General features: G+C 38.7%; 2 protein-coding genes across 2 annotated transcripts in view; one reads left to right on the forward strand and one right to left on the reverse strand.

The window, feature by feature from the left end:
- The window catches only part of SNX30 (sorting nexin family member 30), a 169,848-nt gene that overhangs the window by 24,345 nt on the left and 126,518 nt on the right, over positions 1–18,985 (reverse strand). The gene's annotated exons all lie outside the window — the stretch shown is intronic.
- LOC140497279 (ribonucleoside-diphosphate reductase subunit M2-like) lies at positions 14,860–16,584 on the forward strand. Its single transcript, XM_072598044.1, is given in 2 exon segments — positions 14,860–15,044; positions 15,047–16,584. Coding segments are annotated over 2 exon segments (1,182 nt in total). The 5' UTR covers positions 14,860–14,882; the 3' UTR covers positions 16,067–16,584.

The raw sequence follows: 18,985 nt of genomic DNA on the forward strand, positions 1-18,985 counted from the left end.
CCTGGTTAAGTACAAAGTTATATGTGATTATTCAGGGGTCAGATGAGGGATATCCAGTTTGACATCTCCATGACAACTGAGGCAGCCAGGTGGCATGGTGGATAGAACACCAGAGTCAGGAAGACCTAAGTGCAAATCCAGCCTCAGACGCTTATTGGCTGCGTGACCCTGGACAAATCACGTTTTACTCTCTGATTGCCTCAGTTTCTTCATCTGTAAAATGGGGATAATAATTTCACCTATCTAACAGGGCTTTCATGGGGATCAAATGAGATAATATTCGCACCTACTAGGTGCTATATAAATGTTTATTCCTTCCTTCTCTCCATCTGCTTAGTTGGTGATATGGGATTGATGTTCAGAAGACAGACTAGGGTTGGGTAAAGAGATCTGGGAATCATCTGCATTTCAGTCTTTTTTCAGTTGGGTCTCTTTATGAGGGGTCCCAAAGTGGCTTCTGGGGCACAGCTGCTCTAGCCTCAAGATTTCAAAGGTGAGCTGCTGGACACAGTGCTGAAGGGAAAGGTAACAACAAGAAATAGAGCACCCAAATATTAAAAGTGTTCATAAACATCATTTCATTGGAGCCTTATAGTTCTGTGGGGTAGGCAGGGCAGGGACTGTTACAGATGGGGAAAAGACTCATAAAAGTAAAATGACTTCTCCCATGTCATGCAGTCAGTAAATAGCAGAGCTTCCAACACTCAAAAGATAAATGTAATTAATGTTTGTTCCCTCCCCTTTCCTTTAAAATTTGGGCCATTGTTCCATTCCACACAGCCCGAGGCTAAAGGCATTTTGATCCTAACAAGGAAGGAAAAGGGATAAGAGGCAGGTGGCAGACCAAGTCCGAGGCCAAAGGATGTGAGAGGTCTAAACGCAAGGCGGGTTCTCTGAATTCTGGATAAGAAAACCCAAATGAATATACTGACCCAGTCTCTTACCACTACATGCATCAAAACAAATAAATCATCATTGGCATAGCAAGCTTTTTACATGACAATACATAAACCCCAAAGTGTTCCTTATTTAGCCATCTTCCGGGTGAATTCAGGCAATTCTACAAAGTGAGATGCTAAGTACTACAGAATGTGGGGAGATTAGTGGCAGTAGGAAGTGGGTGAGAAGAAGAAACTGATGAACAGCCAGGGCAGAAGCTAACCTGAAGAGCTAATGCAACTCTTGTGCATGGGAAGGAAAAGAAAGTTAACAGAAAAAGGAATGGAATCTCTTCTGTCAAGTGTTTCCTTATCCTTTATTATAAAGTTAAATGGCAAGCAAGGAGGCAGAGGATAATGTCTAACAAATAGTGTGACTTAGAAGGGAAGAGCAGAATTGGGGAGAGTTAGCCTCTGAAATACAAAGGATTTTTATCAGGGAAACCTGGGATCTTGAGAGATCAATGTAAGTCAAAGACAGATTCTTTATAAGGATGTGAAAAAGTTGGGTAATAAATGATATCTCCATCATTTCCCATAATTTCTCCATCTATCTGTAGCCCTTCTAATGGGAAATTACTAACATTATGTACCTCTTCAGTAACTGAAACGTGTTCAAAAGGAATGTGTTAAAAGCTGAAATTATGCCCTACAGCCAGTTAGGAAAGACAGAAAACATACATTTTGAGTCTTTTAAATATAGGCTTATTACCATTATATAATACATAATATATAATGAAATATAATAAATATTAATAATATTTTGTTTATATGTAAAATAATTATATAATTATTAATGATATATTATAATTTCCCCCCTAAGAGCTTTCAAGTTCTCTACACACATTCTGACCTACCTTTAGTAACTTCCTGAAGTTGGTTAAAAATCATAGGATTTGGAGTAAAAATAGTCTTTAGAGATAATCTAGTCCAACATCTGTGAGTGTGGCAAGTGGGGCCCAAACAGGTAATATAAGATCATACAAGCAGCAAGAAGTAGAGCTGAGATTCAAAGTTCAAATGGAGAACGTATCTCATTTGTAATGTGTGAAGTAAATCTCGATCCTCGGGGCTTTCTTGAAATGACAGAGGACACAGATACTGGCTCTCTTTGTCTGGCACCTTAACCACAAAGTAAGTCTGTTACTGGAGAAGTTGTTGCAGCAGTGGCAGTATTAAATACACCAAGCTGTCAAGGTTGTCCTAGGTGGGATACAGGGTCTGAAAACAGCTTATATCCAGTCTCCAAGGAGTTTATAGTTAAACAGGAAAGATGAGACCAATGGAGTAATGCCACCCTGGAGACGGTTAGAGCAACAGTTGTCTATAGCAAACAGAACCCTGTTACTTTATATATAGCCATGAGCCCACAGAATTGATATACATGAGGCATAAAGAGAGAGCACTAATTAAATGTTAAGTCCCTCTGGAATCACTACATGCAGATCTCTCGATTTGTTGACCACCACTCACATTTAAGCAGCATTTTTAAATTTGCAAAGTTCTTTTTTCCCTTAACCAACAAACCTATGCTGGGGGGGGGGGGGGGGGGATGGAGAAGGGAAGGACGTCGTTTAGATAAGACAAGGTCCCTGGCCCCAAGGGTCTTACAGCCCTCAGTTTAAATACTTCAGAAGTTAGTGATTGTTTGGGTGTAGTTATTCCCTCCACCAACACAGAGAGTAATTAATCTCTTTATAACCTGGTAGATGTCCTTCAACAGTCTCTAGGGATGAAAAATGTTAAATGCCTCAAAGTCGACCTGGTGATTCAAAGGAACTAGACTGCTACTCTAATGACCTTGTCCCTTAGTGGACTCACACTCAAGGAAAGTCCTGGCTTGGGGAGGGGGCCCACCAAGATCAGAGAGAAGAGAGTGTCAAGGAGGAGTGATCAACGTGTCCAAGACTGCAAAGAGGTTCAGGAGAAGGAAAAGTGAGAAAAGGCTACTGGATCTGGCAACTAAGAGACCATTAGTAATTTTGGAGAGAGCAGTTTCAAATAAATAAAACAAAGGTCTGACAGCTGGATGCTACGGTGTGGGCCTGCAGTCAGTTAGATCTGAGTTCAAATACAACCTCAGACACTTACCAGCTGTGTGACTCTACGGCAGTCTATTTAACCCAGTTTGCCTCAGTTCCTCATGTGTAAAAATAGGGACACAATGGAGGAGAAAATGACAAACAGCTTCAGTACCTTTGCCAGGAAAATCTCATGAATAAAGTCCATGGGGTCACCTAGAGTTGGACACAACTGAACAATGAAGGTCAGATATCCAAGATATAAAGAATGGATAGAAGACCAGACTTGGAGTCGGAAAAACTTGGGTTTAAGTTCTAACTCTGACACTTCCTGATTGTGTGATGGTGGGCAAGTCACAACTTCTGAGCATCTCTCAGTGCTCTAGATTGGTACTGCAGTGTAACTGAATGTGTGTGTGTGTGGTGGGGAGTCACAAAAAAAATTTGGCAAGGGTAAAAGATTTCTGAACATGCAATGATCAAAAATTAATTACAAATCAAACACATAATGAATCTGAGGTGTTTCTGGTAGTGCTTGCCCACGCTGCATCGAGCATGCCTCCCATTGGAAAGGTGACAAACCACAGTTGCAGAATAAGTCATACATTTTCAGATATTGCTAATTTGTTGATTCTATTTTCCTTGACCATACATATACCTGATAAAGTGAACACTCTATTTAGGAAGGTAAGAAGAGACAGTGAGGTAAAAAAAAAAAAATCCCAGAAAACATTAATAAAACTTTTCTTTTCTTTTTTTTTTTTTTAAAGATTACACCATTTTGTGCAAGGTTCTGAAACCAGGCAGACACATTACTCAGGAGACAAAAGAAGATTTTTGAAGAGAAGACTATGATCACATAAATGCATAAGAAGGATTATTATGTCAGATATATAAAGGATGGAGTAGGGGAGTAAAGGCAAGAAACTCTGCCAGATGGCTACTGACATAGTGGAAGCTGGAAGTAACAATAACTAAGTAATAAAAATAATAGTAAGTAACATAAACTAATAACTGAACTAAGGTGAAGGTACTTTGGATAAATGAAAGGTGGAAAATGACACCTGTTTGGATGTGGGGGGGGGGGAAGAATTAATTAAAGATGAAATCAAAGACAAGGAAAGGAATAAGGGAAACTGGTGATTGAAGGCACCATTTGATCAATAAACATTTATTAAATACTTACTAGGTGTCCCACAGAGTGCTAAAGGCTGGGATAACAAAGGAAATAAAGAAAGGCAAAGGATAGTCCATATCTTCAAGGAGTTTACCATCTAATGGGAGAGAAAACAAAAGAACAAGAGCCAAATGCCTTCCTTAAATGTAAAATTCACGACTAGCTCTCCCCATTAGTGAGAAGGAAGGAGGAACCCCTGGGGTCATACTGAGAAGGTATAAGTTTCAGGATTGGTGAGGTCTTGCTGGATGAGATTCCAGAGAGCATGGATGAAGTCCAGAGAAGTGCCACCAGGTGGGAAATGCACCATAGAATGAAACCAGTAAAGTCAAAGGAAATAAAAAGGGGCTTGGTTTTGAACATGTTGAGTTTAAGGTGCTAGTCAATCCAATTAAATTCAACAAGTGTGTATCAAGCACCTGCTATGTGAAAGGCACTGGGGATACAAAAACAAGAGAAAAAAATAGTCCCTGATCGATTTCAAGACCTCTACTTTCCCCTAGGGGAGGATGTAATACTTACACAGAGAAATGAATAAACACAAGGTAGTTTGAGGAAGGAGTATTAACAAATAAGAATATCAAGAAAGACTTGACTGAAGTGGAGTATTTTCTACAGGCAGTTGGATATGCAGGCTTGGTACTGGGGTGAGAGATCAAAAGAGAGACAAACATTTGAGGCCATCTGCATAGAGGAGATAAGTAGTTGTAGCCAGAGGAGTAAATGAGTTGTCAAAGGAGAAAATATGGAGCGTGGGGGGCAAGGGGTAGAGGAGTCCGCAGAGAGTACGTTATTATGCACATTTTACAGAAAAGGAAACTGAGGCTGGAAAAAAGCTAAGTGTCTGATGAAAAGTCAGGCAGCTAGTAAATGTCTGAGGGGAAATTCAAACTCTGGTCTTCTCTCCAAATCCAGTTTACACCACTCAGGATATGAATTTTCTTCTCACTGCCTTGGTCTAAGCAAGACAGGCTTCAGGTCTCTGGCTCTCTAACACTCTAGAGAAGAGGGAGAAGAACTTCTGCCTAGTTTTTTTTTTTTCTTTTTAAAGCCACGTTTGGGTGGGTCTTCAGAGTCCTAAGAAGCAATCTGTTAGCTTTAGCTCTTACATCTGAGGCTATTCTCTATATTATTCTCTATACTCTACATTCTCTATACACCCTATATACTATTTTCTACCCCACTTCCACCACCACATCCAGCAGGACTAGCCAACAATGACAGAACTAGTCCCTTCCCTACTCCCTCTGGACTGAGGCTGAATTTGTTCAAAAGGTCTCCCAGTGCATCCTGGGTCATCTCCAGTCATCCTGAGGAATATCAGGTCACTGGATTCAGATAGCTCTGGAGGAGAAATAAGGCTGGTAACCTTGCAGTCCTCCCTCCCTCCAAACAAAGTCAAGTGCAAGTCATGTCATCATTACTCTGATGGTATGGTATTCAGCAACGAAGGACGAACACAAAGCTAACTGAGATCTCATTCTGAATATATATGAATATATATGTATGTATGTATGTATGCATGCATGTATGTATGCATAGAGACACTTGGCTAAGTGACTTAATCATTACAACTCTGTAAAGTGGAGATAACTGTATTATTCTTCTGGTTTTAGTGCTGAGGAAACAGGCTCACAGATGTTACCCAAAACTATATTCATAACTAGTCAGTGGCAAAAATCAAATGGGATAATATTTGTGAAGTGCTTAGCACAGTGCTTGGCACATAGGAGGCATTTAATAAATGCTTATTCCTATCCTCTTCTCCCAAGAGAGATGGGACTAGAACCCAGGTTTCCTGACTCCCAGGGCAGTGCTCTTTCCATCACAGCTCATGAGAGAGCTCTTGTTCTTATTTGCCACACTACCCCATATTATTTTGCTTTTTCCTTTTGAAAAAAGTTTATATAGTCTTTGCTACATCACTTACATTTCCCAGAATGACCTTCCCCTCTATCCTGTGTGTAAAGATATAATATATATATATGTATATATAATAAAAAAAGGGGAAGGCTCAGCTCAGAAAAATTAAAGAAATCATCAGCTAAGTTGGATGTATCATTCCAGAGCCACAGCACACTTCTTGTGCAGAGAAGGAAGAGGGGGGCATTCTCGTACCTCTCCTTTGGGGTCAGCTTCAGTCACCATGATTCCACAGTCTATCCCCATTTGTTTCGTTGATGCTAGTATTTCCATGTACGCTGTTGTTGCCACTGTGAATATCATTCTCCTGTTTCTGCTTGCTTCATTTTGCACTGGTTCATTTAAGTCTTCCCACACTTCTCTGAATTTTTCATATGTATCCTTACCATGTAATAATTTTTCATTACACTCATGTACCAAAACTTGTTTAGCCATTCCCCAATTAATCAAGTTTGTTTCTAATCCTTTGCACAAGAAGTGCTGCTATAAGAATTTTTATTATATCACTAAAATTTTTATCTTTGACTTCCTTGGCATATATATTACTTGCACTGGGATCTCTGGATCAAAGAATATTTTAGTTACTTGGTGAGCATAGTTCCATACTTCTGTCCAGAATGACTGAACAAATAGACAGCTCCAACGGGGCATTAAATGTTCCTGTAGTTCCTCCAACATTAACCATCTTTTGTCATTTCTGCACAGCCACTAAGTGAAGGTCAAACCTTAGAGTTATTCTGCTTTGCATTTTTCTTATTATTAGTGATGTGGGCCAAAGTTAATGGTTAATTATGGCAATTAACATATGGCTGTTAATAGTTTGCAATTTTCTTTTGAGAACTACTGGCTCATGATTGGGGAATTTATGCAATTATCTAAAAGGGAATGGCTTTCAGTGTTAAATATTCATATGAGCTTCCTGGACATCTTCAATATTAGATTCATCATCGATAATTGATGGTTAGTTTTCCCCTGAATCAACCACAGAGGACAACTGATTTTTCAATCCCAGGGTTGGCAGGAGTGATTCCCTGTTCTATCCTGTCACTCCAAAAACTTTAACAAAAGATTGTTTATAAAAAGCTAAAATAAAAACAAAAACTAGCATTTTTGCCTATGTGTCCAACCACTGTCTCACGGTGAAGACCTGCCTCCTAAACCAGAAAAACTCCATCACTGATCTGTACACCTGGGGTGGTGAGGGTCAGGATAATATCACTGCACACTCAGAGAACAAACATTTATTAAGTTCTTGCCATGTGCTTAGCACTACTATATTTTGGATGGAGCTGTGAATTAGGTCAACAAATGCTGACGTGGAATTATGTGAGAAAAGTTGCTACAAGGTTCTATGTCCTTTGACCTCCCACAATGGATATATACTACAAAGAGATCAAAGACACATAACTCCAATACACGTCAAAATCACAATTTTTGTGGCAGTAAAAAAAAAGTAGGAACAAAGTAGGTGTCAGAAACTTCGATATATGAATGTTCTTATAGCGTAAGAAAAAAACAAATACAAGCATACAAATAGGTACGGAAAGCTGCCAGAATGAAGACAGCAAAACAAAGACAAATATATTCACAATTTGGTGATGTAAATGAAAATCTAGGTTCCAGAGGACCGATGGTGAACCATTTCCTTCTTTATAAGGAGGTGGGAATGTTGGGTAGCCTCCGGACCAGGTTATGAGGGAGAGCTGAATGCTCTGGGAGCGGCAACTGCCTAACTTTTCTGTCTATAGAATTTCTATCTGTAGTGCTTTGCACATAGTAAGTGCTTAATAAATGCTTTATTCATTTATAAACATCCTGTTATACACCCCACCACCACCACTTCCCACCCAGAAACACATATACACTTCTTTTTAGATGAGAATACCGTTCACTCTTTAAAAGTAGATACAGAAGTATAGCATATCTCACCACCTGTACTTCCTTGGGAAATGCAAACATTAATACCAGTCTTCAAAAAACACTTTATAATGTAAATAATATTCACCAAGAAGCTATAATTATGTTATTTACACAAGAGTATTAAGTGGTAAAAATGGAAGACCTGCCTCAAGTAAATATTTACAACAAAACTACTTTATTCAATGTTGTACACACAGTCAAATAAATCATTGCATCAACAGGTTTTGCTCAGTTGTTCTCTCCTCACTGGAAAAAAAAAGGCTAAAGCAGAGGCTCATGAGGAATTGTGGAAGGAGGGACATAACTGAAAATAACTGTGATAAAAAAACAAACACAACATTTTGAACCAAAAAACAAGCATCTATTTTTTTTCACTGAATTATACTGGTTTGGATTTTCCCTGTTTGCTATATATATTGGTAAATATATATATATTCCTTGTTTCCTTGCATTGGGACTCTCTGAGCTAAAGAAAAGGGCACAAAAAGGCAAATCTGATCTCAGGACTCACTGAGGCTTGAGGGGATGATACCCATGGCTAGTATATGGCTTTGGAAGTGTGTATCTAGATCAAAAGAAAAAGGGATGGATTGTTTAAAAAAAAAAAAAGGTGGGGAAAGAAGTGGTGAATGAAGAAATCAAATTATAATAAGTACTCCCAAAATTTTAGCGCAGGGTATCCCCAAAATCATAGAGCTTTAATAGCTGAAAACTGCATTAAACTTTTGGAACACTCTATATCTTAAAGAAATCTATTTATATCAGAAAATTCAGGACAAGGAGTAATGGGGAAAAAGTATAGTAAAAGGCATTTATTTGGATAAGGATCCATGAAGTAGACACAAAAACAATGCTGTCATCAATGTATACCAGAAACTGTTTAGAAAAGAAGAATGAAATATAATGAGGAATTCAAGAAACACATTCCAAGTTAAGGTATGGCAGTGATGGAGTACTTCAAATCAGCTGGACATTTACTGGGATTCTCGATCAAAAGTAGAGTAGCTTTAATGATCCTTCAAACATTGAGTAAGCATCTACTGTATCAGAAAACAAAAAACAAAACAAAACAACAAACTTCTATTCTGGATTCAGATCTCTACAGAAAGAAAAAACTGATGCAGGAATAGAAATCATGGGACTCATGAAAGACTAGAATATGGTCATTATGACAGAAAAGGGAGAAAAAGCCAGGCATATGGAGTCTGACCACACTCTAGATTTTGGAAAAGTAGATTTCAAATAGTTAAGAATAAGAACAGTTAGGATTCCATGGACTATAATTGTTCTGAAACCTCTAAAAGGAGAGTCTGAAGTCATAAAAAGAAGCAAGTTTGATAAGAAAAAGACAAACAAGAAATCAACAAAAAATTGATTTTTGCTCCAAATCATTTAACATTAAAGAAATACCATTTAAAACAATTGCACATCATACCTGGCAAAGTTTACCAAAGAACTGACCAAGCAAAATGCTATACATTGGAGGGGCTAGGTGAAAACTGGTACAGAGATGCACTACTGGTGAAACTCTGAATTGGTCCAACCATTCTAGAAAGCAATCTGAACTATACCTTTAAAGGTACTCAACTATGCAAATACTTTGATCCGGTAATAATATTTTCAGACTATGACCCCAAAGAGATCAAAGAAAAACAAAAAGTCCCCATATGTGCAAAAACATTTAGAGTAGCTTTTTTGTTGTTGTTGTTGTAGTAGCAAAGAAACGGAAACTAGGGAGCTGCTCATCCACTGGCTGAACAAACTATGGTGGATGAATGTGTCTGAATACTATTGTGCCATACATAAGAAATGAATAACAATGGTTTCAGAGACCTGGGAAGATTTGTAGGAAATGAAAAAGTGAGCAAAACCAGGAGAACAACTTATATGATAATAACAGTATCATAAAAACAAACAACTGTTAAAGACTAAACTTGGATCGATGTAATGATTAGCCACGATTACGGCAGTAGCCATTATAAGGTATGTCACCTACCTCCCAACACAGAAATGCCAAGACTAAGGGGGGTAAAGAACTCAAAAATTTTCTCAGTTCTGGTCAAGGTGACCATTAGTTTTGCTTGACTACTCTTATCTATTACAAGGGTTTTGTTTTTTCTTCTTTTTTTGTTTGTTTCTTTTTTTCAAATGGGGGAAGGTGGGAGGAAGAAAAAAAAGATTTTTAATTGAAAAAAATTTAATTAAAGAAACTCAGATTTTTAGAAGACATTCAGACAATGGAACAACTTTGAGAATACTAAAATGCTCAAAATGAACTAAGTCTGGCAAGGACAATGACAGACAACAAGTTTTTTAAAGCTACACTATGGAAAAGTAGAGAATCAAAACAATGGGACCACAGCTCATGGTGGGTACCACTATAAGAACTAACGACAGGGAGAAAAGGCAGGGCTGTCCAATGTTTATTTAGTTTCTTTTTTTTTCTCTGCTAAAGAGTGATTTTTGGACTGAAAAGGAAAGATTACAAAAAGCCTAGGATCCTGAAAGAACATATAGTTGCGACTGCTGAGCCTCTCTGCCATAAGTGGTCTTTGAAAGGAAGAGCCAAGATGACAGAATACCAGGAAGCAATGTAGTTGACTGAGTTCCCATCCATAGAACTCCAAAGAGACACAGAAAAAGCACTGGATCAAATCCTGCTGGAGAAATCCAGAAAAAGTCACAGTGGCATCCTTCATCCACCCTAGGTTGGCACAGTGATACAGAGAAGTCTTTGAACTCCAGGGACAAGTTCAGAACAAGAACACCATGAAGGCATGTGGAGTATGCCAACACTCATATATATAGAGGCTGTGCACTAGGATAAAAGAAGGTCCCATACTGAGACCCTGTGACAGGGACAGGTGCCAGCTTTATCACCAAGTGCCCAGTTGTGGGTCACAGATTCAGGGTAGACTGAGAGGACTGAGTGGACTTCATCAGGAAGTGGAATTCCCAAAGAGGGAGGTGCTGGGCAGGGTGTATCAAGAAGCAAACAGCAGAAGTTTGGCTCAACCCCCAAAGACAGGTCAGGATCTCAGGTCCACACAATTTTCCTTTCATTACAACAGAGTATTAAAGAATTGAGCTAACCAACCACAGCAACACACATACCCACAGAACCAGACTGAACCTGAATATTTCAAATTCCCTACTCGTATGTCCTGAAGTTGAATGGATGTTCAAACATAATGTAAATACTTCCACTTGGTTCCACTGAATCACAATGAGGAAAAACTGTTGCAAGCACACCTTGAAACAAAACCAAAACCAAAAGTATATTTATTCCTTATTGCAAATGTTGACCAACTAACACACTAATTCTCATATACTTTATTTTCATGAAATTTACGAAATTTTTTCTTCTACTTATCACTTTGCCATTGAATATAAAAGGTCAATGTACACACCATGAACTTTTAAATAAAAAATTTTATTTTTAAAAAATATTACTATTTTGAAAAATAATTTAATTCCTCTCCCCCAATTAAAAAGGATAAAAGAGAAAGAGGCAGCACTAAAAACAGGGGTAATATTTTTTAAGCAGCAGAAACTACCTAAATCTTTATGTCACTAAAATCTGGTACTTTTCACCTGGCACATCATTGACCTTTACCACATACTGTCCTGGGCAATTTCATAATCCCCGTCAAAGACCACGTGCATCCTCACCTACTCAGAGAGTCTCAGGAATGACTCGGTATGGATTTGTATACAGAAGAGAGTAAACGTAGAGGAGCTATTGCGCTCTAATTGGAAAGTTTTCATTCTTATTTATAAGGTTTTTATGTTTAACATGCAATGAGATCATGTTTCTGAATTTCTCAGGGCTCAAAAGTAATAGCTTCCTGGCTGAATGACACTGAACCAGAAATCCCGGTGAGGAATTAACATCTTCACAGCATGATTAACCTATATTTTTCTATGCTCTGTTTGTTAAACAAGAAACCTAATATACGTGCCTCATGGGGCCAGAGGAGGGAGAAAGAACCAAAGTTCACGTGATAGAGACATTTCAGTTAAATCTTCATGGAAGCTTGTAATATTTGATGACAAGGTAGTAGTAATTAGAGTCCCCCTACAATGACATAGGATTTTTTTCCCCAATTATTCACTGAATAATATATACTATCCTCTTGTGACATGGGAGATAGCATGCCAAATTCAGAGATCAACTAGGAGTCATACAGTCTGTCCATAATGTAGAGTTCAAGAAACTCAAGAAGTGCAAAATGACTGTATGGGTAGCATGGCATCAGAAGGTGGAGGGCTTTAAAGGTCAGACTATGGAGTTAGGTAACATTGAGCCATTAAAAGTCTTTGAGCAGTTGTAGACATGGTGATTTATGAAGATTACTCTGGTAGCAATGTGAAGAAGAAACTAGAGAAAAGAAAAGTGGGAACTAGGAAAACTAACTAGGAGACCATTACAATTGCTCAGATGAGAGATGATATGGGCCTGAAGCAAGGGTAGTGGCTATATAAATGGGGGAAGAAGGGCTGATTGTAAAAGCTGTTGTAAGGAATTAACTGGTAGACTTGGTACATGTCTATTGTCTAGAGAATAAGGGAGAAGAAGGGCAGATAGGTGATGCAGTAGAGTGCCAGGTGGGGAGTCAATAAGACTTTGTGAGTCAATCACTTACTAGGCTGTGTGACCCTGGACAACTCACTTAACCCTGTTTACTTCAGTTTCCTCCTCTATTAAATGAGTTGCAGAAGGAAATGACAAACTACTCCAGTATCTTTGCCAAGAAAACATCAAATGGGGTCACAAAGAGTCAGATAGGACTGACAAATGGCTGAACAAAGGAGAAGGACAATCAAATTGAAGAAACTCAAGAAATACAAAATGACTATGGGATAGAACGGACCCAGACTGCAGAGAGCTTTAAAAGCCAAGCTAGGGCATTTGCATTTACTTACAGGCAATAGGGACCCATGAAAAGAACATGATCAAATATGACTGGAAATTTTTAGGTCTGTGGGAAAGAGGTGATGGCATCAACAAAAACAAGAAAGGGGTAGGTCTGGCACAAGAAATGGCTCAATTCTGGACAAGCAAAGTTGACAGAGATTATGGCATATCCAGGAGATATCCAATAGACAAATTGGAGATATACCAAGACTAGAGTTTAGAGCTACAGACAGACTGACAGACAGAGATAAAAAGTTATCTACGTAGAGCTAAGTGGACCCACGGGAATAGATGAGCTCACCAAGGTCAAGTTGTCTAGAAAGAGAGAAGAAAGGGACCCAAGACACAGCCTTGGAGGATGATTATACTTAGGAGGCAGAAGATGGATCCAGTAAAGGAGGCTGAGAAGAAGGGATCAGATGCGTAGGAATAGAAGCAGGAAAGGGCAGTGTCATAAAAGCCAAGGGAAAAGATAATTCCTAGCAGAAACAAGTGGTAGTGGTGTCAAAAATTTCTAAGAGTCAAAAAGACTCTTTTGGGAGACTAATCTGGAATTATGGCCAAAGAGTTATTAAACCCTTTGATCCAGCAATAGCACTACTAAAGATGATTACGAAAAAAGGAAAAGTACCTGTATGCTCTAAAACAAAATTTACAGCAGCTCTCTTTGCAGTGGCAAAGAATTAGAAATTGTGGTGATGCCTATCAACAGGAGAATGGCTGAACAGTTGTGGTATGTGATCAATAGACTTGAGTGAAATAATGAAGGTCGAAACGAGCAGAACCGAGAGAATATTATATACAGTAACAGCAATACTGTTATAAGAACAACTTTGAGTGATGAAGTCATTTTGACTATTATAAGTACCCAAACTAACTACAAAGGACCTCTGAAGGAAGACACTATCTGCATCCAGAGAAAGAACTGATAAATAGAAATATGTATAGAATGATTACATACACACACATATGTGTATGTCTAATGGTAGCCATCTCTAGAGTCGAAGTAAGAAAAAAAGGAAAAAAAAGAAATGTCCATGATAACATTACTATATATTTAAAGGAATAGCAAGTTATATATAATAGATTTGCAGTTTTGTCTTTCATCTTTTTTTAAGTTTCATTTTTCTAAAATTTTACTATGATATGGAAACATTTTATTTCATAAACTAAAGATGAAATAAGGAAAAAAGGTCAAAGAGGAGGAAGACTGTGATAAGGTCATTATATTTAGCTGTCAACAGGTGAACAAGACAGACCTGGGATGGCATTTAAGTTTATAATCCATTAGCATGGAATTTCTATACTAGAGGGAGAGGGTGAACAGTAACAGCAATAGTTAGCACTTATGTAGTGCTTTAAGATTTACAAAATACTTACCTAATTTAACTCATTTGAATCTCATAACAATTCTGTGAAGTAGGTGCTATTGTTATCCCTATTTTAGAAATGTGAAACTGAGGCAGACAGAGGTCCAGTAACCTGCCCAGGTTTATAAAGCTGAGGTATCACTTTAACTCACATCTTCCTGACTCCAAGTCCTATGTTCTTTGCACTGTGTCAACTTGCTAGTAGAAAGTCCATACAAAGTGAGATCCAGTGTCTGGTGGCCCTAAGATCCAAGCTCAATCCCTTGCTGCATGATACTGGGCAAATCAATTATCCTTCCAGTGTCGCCTAGCAACTTTCTAAGGTTTGAAGTTATAGAAAAACTTGTAGATTAGCCCTGGTAAAGGAAGCTTTCTCTCAGAAACTCCTTATACCAATGACATTGAGGATCTGTACCCAAAAGTTGATTTGTTTACCTCATCATTATTGTGAAGGAAAACAAGATACAAGCAGCACATTTAGAGGAAATCTTCCTGTGGAATTCATTTTCATTGAAAGCCACAGACAGTATTAATTTTTCTTGCAAAAACACACACTAGGCTTCATCCTGTTGAAAAGCCAGGGTGGCCCGACCCGTCCGCCCTCCGGCCGCCGCCATGCTGTCCTCCCGCGCTCCGCTCTCCCCAGTCACCGACCCGCAGCAACTTCGCCTTTCGCCTCTGAAGGCGCTCAAGCTTGCAGACAAGGAGAACACGCCTCCCTCCGTGAGCAGCACCCGCATCCTGGCCAGCAAGACGGCGAGGAAGATTTTCCAGGAGTCCCGGAGCCGGTAAAAGCGAAAGCCCCCAGTGGGCCGGCCCTCCCCAGCACGGAAGAGGAGCCGCTCCTGAAGGAGAATCCCCGGCGCTTCGTCATCTTCCCCATTCAGTACCATGACATTTGGCACATGTATAAGAAAGCAGAGGCCTCCTTCTGGACGGCTGAGGAGGTGGATCTCTCTAAGGATATTCAGCACTGGGAAACACTGAAGCCTGAGGAGAAATACTTCATATCTCACGAGTTAGCTTTCTTTGCAGCAAGTGATGGCATAGTAAATGAAAATTTGGTGGAGCGGTTCAGCCAAGAAGTACAGGTGACTGAAGCTCGCTGTTTCTATGGCTTCCAAATTGCTATGGAAAACATACATTCTGAAATGTATAGTCTCCTTATTGACACTTATATTAAGGACCCCAAAGAAAGAGAATTTCTCTTCAATGCCATTGAAACGCTGCCTTGTGTTAAAAAGAAAGCTGACTGGGCCTTGCGGTGGATTGGGGACAGAGAAGCAACATATGGTGAACGTGTTGTAGCTTTTGCGGCTGTTGAAGGAATCTTCTTTTCTGGTTCTTTTGCATCCATATTCTGGCTCAAGAAACGAGGTTTAATGCCTGGGTTAACTTTTTCCAATGAACTTATTAGTAGAGATGAGGGTTTGCACTGTGATTTTGCCTGTTTAATGTTCAAACACCTGGTACACAAGCCTTCAGCAGAAAAAGTAAAGGAAATTATCATCAATGCTGTTAGAATAGAACAGGAATTTTTGACTGAAGCTTTGCCTGTAAAGTTGATTGGAATGAATTGCACTTTAATGAAGCAGTACATTGAATTTGTAGCAGACAGACTTATGTTGGAACTAGGTTTTAACAAGATTTTTAGAGCAGAAAATCCATTTGATTTTATGGAGAATATCTCATTGGAAGGGAAAACCAACTTCTTTGAGAAGAGAGTAGGAGAATATCAGAGAATGGGAGTGATGTCAAGTCCAACTGAGAATTCTTTTACCTTGGATGCAGACTTCTAGATGAACTGAAGACATGCTATTACTTAGCTGGTTTTTTTTTTTTTCCACCGGGAAAATCAGTTACTTTTAATGCTACACAGTGAAATGACTGTACTAAGTAATGGCCATTATTGGCATTTGAGAGTTTTGTGTAGCTACCTCAGAAAAATCTTGTTTAATGTTTGCAAGTGGTGTTGCTTAGGATGTGGTGATACTTGACATAAGCTACTCGGATTTTTGTGAAAGATCTGAAAATGAAAGTGTTAATGCTTTAGCAAGAAGACTGATCTTAGATGGCTTTCTGTAGCTTGAATGTCTTAGCCATTTTGGCTTTAGAATGGGGAGACCCCTTAAGATAGTGTAATGCAACAAATTAAATCCTTGGTTTCTAGGCAGATCCATACATAGTTGAAAAAATGGCAGCCTCACTGCTTGCTGCAAAGCAGATTTTAAAAGTTTACTTTATTCTTTTTTAAATAGTTTGTACATAAAGCTGGCACTTTACATAAAAATTAAAAAACACATTTGTACTATTGAAAGGTGAAAATCCTGAGTTACTAGATTGTCATTGTTTCATCCTACTACTACATAAAGGATCTGTAATTTAAAAAAAAAAAAAAAAAAAAGAAAAGCCAGGGTGCTTTCCTCCATTGGTGAGACACCAAATTTCAGGACTACTGTGCCAGGATTGGGTTTCTCTATACTTTGATGTGTTAAGAGTTAGCCAAGCAAGAAAGCCACAGGAGATGGATTTTGGGGAAAGGCTCTCTCCTCCCTGCCCTGCCCAGGGCATATTATGTAATTACAGAGCTCTGGTGAAGAGATTTGGGGTTTCCATAGTAAACTGAAATGAATTCCTTTCTCATCCCAAATATAGGCTAGACTGAGGAATAATTTTTTCCAAATTAGAGAAGTGGATTGGCAGCAAACACGTTCTTGGGTAACACTTGGGTGTGGGGTTTTTTTGCCAAAATATAAAGCTGGAGAGGGAAGGCTTTCAATTTTATCCTTCAAGTTGAACTCGGGTGACAAACCTCTCCCCCCTCAATCAAGGTTACTAAATTTTCTGACTCTAGTTAGAAGTCTTGCGACTAAGATTTCAGGATCATAGATTTAGATATGGAGTTTAACAGCTGTTTAATTCCCCTATTTTACAGATGAAGAAGGTGAAGTGTACAGAACCTACAGAAATATTACTGGAACCCAGGACCTCCTAATGCTAAGTCCAATGTCTTGTCTGTTACTCCTGTGAAAAATAATTCGCAGAGCTTCCCCTTTCTCCCCTCCCCAAGTCAGGCTCTTGCTCCAAAGTTCTTCACAAAGACATTACTGATAATGAGATTGCATCAAAAGCTGCTTGGGTGAAGACAGTATTCTTCTGCCTCTATAGATAGCCCAAGGCTGGGAGTGGTCTAGTATGATGCGGGGAGGGGGTGGGGGGGAATGATCCAATATAAAAACTGGGTACCCCATTCCCCCTTTATCTCCTGACCAGGATTAAGTGAACTAAGTCATGTACTCAAGACATAGCCCACATCCCAATGTGCTGATCAATCAGAATTGATTGGCACTCCATGGGAATACCTACTCTTCAAAGGACATATAATTCTGTACCCCCAAATCCCAAAATGAGCCAGTCTGGCCTAGTTCTAGACTATAACTCCCATACAATGCATGTCACCAGTTTGTGAGAGAAATAAAACATGAACACATGACCTAATCTGTTTGTCTCTTTCTTAGAACAAACTCTAGTTTTGGGGTCGACAATTAAATGGTGGCATGAGTTTAAATTCAAGTTTAATTTGATCCCAAATCTAAAGTTTGTAGATTATGTTTAAATTAAATCTAGAGAACTGTCTTTGTACTCCTCCCACCAATGTATCTGATATCAGGGCAATGTGTTTAAAACTGCAAAAAATAAAGGTTTTTTAGTCTTTTAAGAGATCACTTTAGGATTGCAGTTATTTGTTTAAAATGCATATTAACATTATAAAAGCTGTTTGTGAAGGGTGTGAAATACAGCTCTCTTGGTTTGTAAATTATTAGGTATTAACCCCTTCCAGATTCCAAAAGGTGAAGACAAACAGGACAAATTGGGGTCAGTATGATTTTTTTTAATGTGGAATATAAAGGAAAGTGGAGGTAGTCTGAGTTTTTAAAAGATTAGGAAAGAGAAATAAAGGCTTGAGTGAAAATATGAAGATAGAGAAAAAAACTGCTTGGGAGCAGAAGAGGGTGTGGAAGCCCATGTTCTCTAAGCACCCCTCCCTCCCATCCTGGGCTGGGTGCCCTTGTGCCAGCTTCAGGTGGCTTAATCATGTCGAGAGGGTGTGAGGAAGTTTGCTTTTGTTTTAAGTAGAAGGACTGAAAATGAAAACTTTGTAGCTTAATTTGAGAACCAATAGATAAAGTTATGGAAAGGTAGCAGGAATTATGTTCACCCACCTTTCAGGATAAATTTGTAGGAAGGTCTTATTAAATCTAACACAACATAAATATTGGTTATGGTAAAAATATTGGTTATTGTGATGAGTTTATTATTTAAAATCTTAAAATATTTCCTTGTACTGTTCAATTAATTATTAAACTCTGGAAGCTTTGGACGTTCCAGCCTCGCCCTGTCAACACTGATTCAAATTCCTTAGGTCTCCTTTTTGCCTGGGCCAGAAGCCTGGTCTTGAAATGTGGGCACAGCACAATTTGAACTGGCCTGGTGGTGGCAGATGTGATTTCAAACTGTTTGTAAAACTTTATATGCATTTCCTAGTATATTCAGTCACGTGTCTTTTTTAAGGGAATGTATGAATTTGTCGATGATATTTCCTTTTTAAAAGGCCAAGAGTATTGGACTTTAAAAAAAATGAAAATGTTTATCATTAGCAATTATAAATCCAGATTTGATTTGGTTTAAGTAAAAATCTGCCCTGAAGGAATAAGAAC

This window comes from Notamacropus eugenii, chromosome 3 (assembly GCF_028372415.1).
Source record: "Notamacropus eugenii isolate mMacEug1 chromosome 3, mMacEug1.pri_v2, whole genome shotgun sequence".
In the NCBI taxonomy this organism is placed as follows: Eukaryota; Metazoa; Chordata; class Mammalia; order Diprotodontia; family Macropodidae; genus Notamacropus; species Notamacropus eugenii.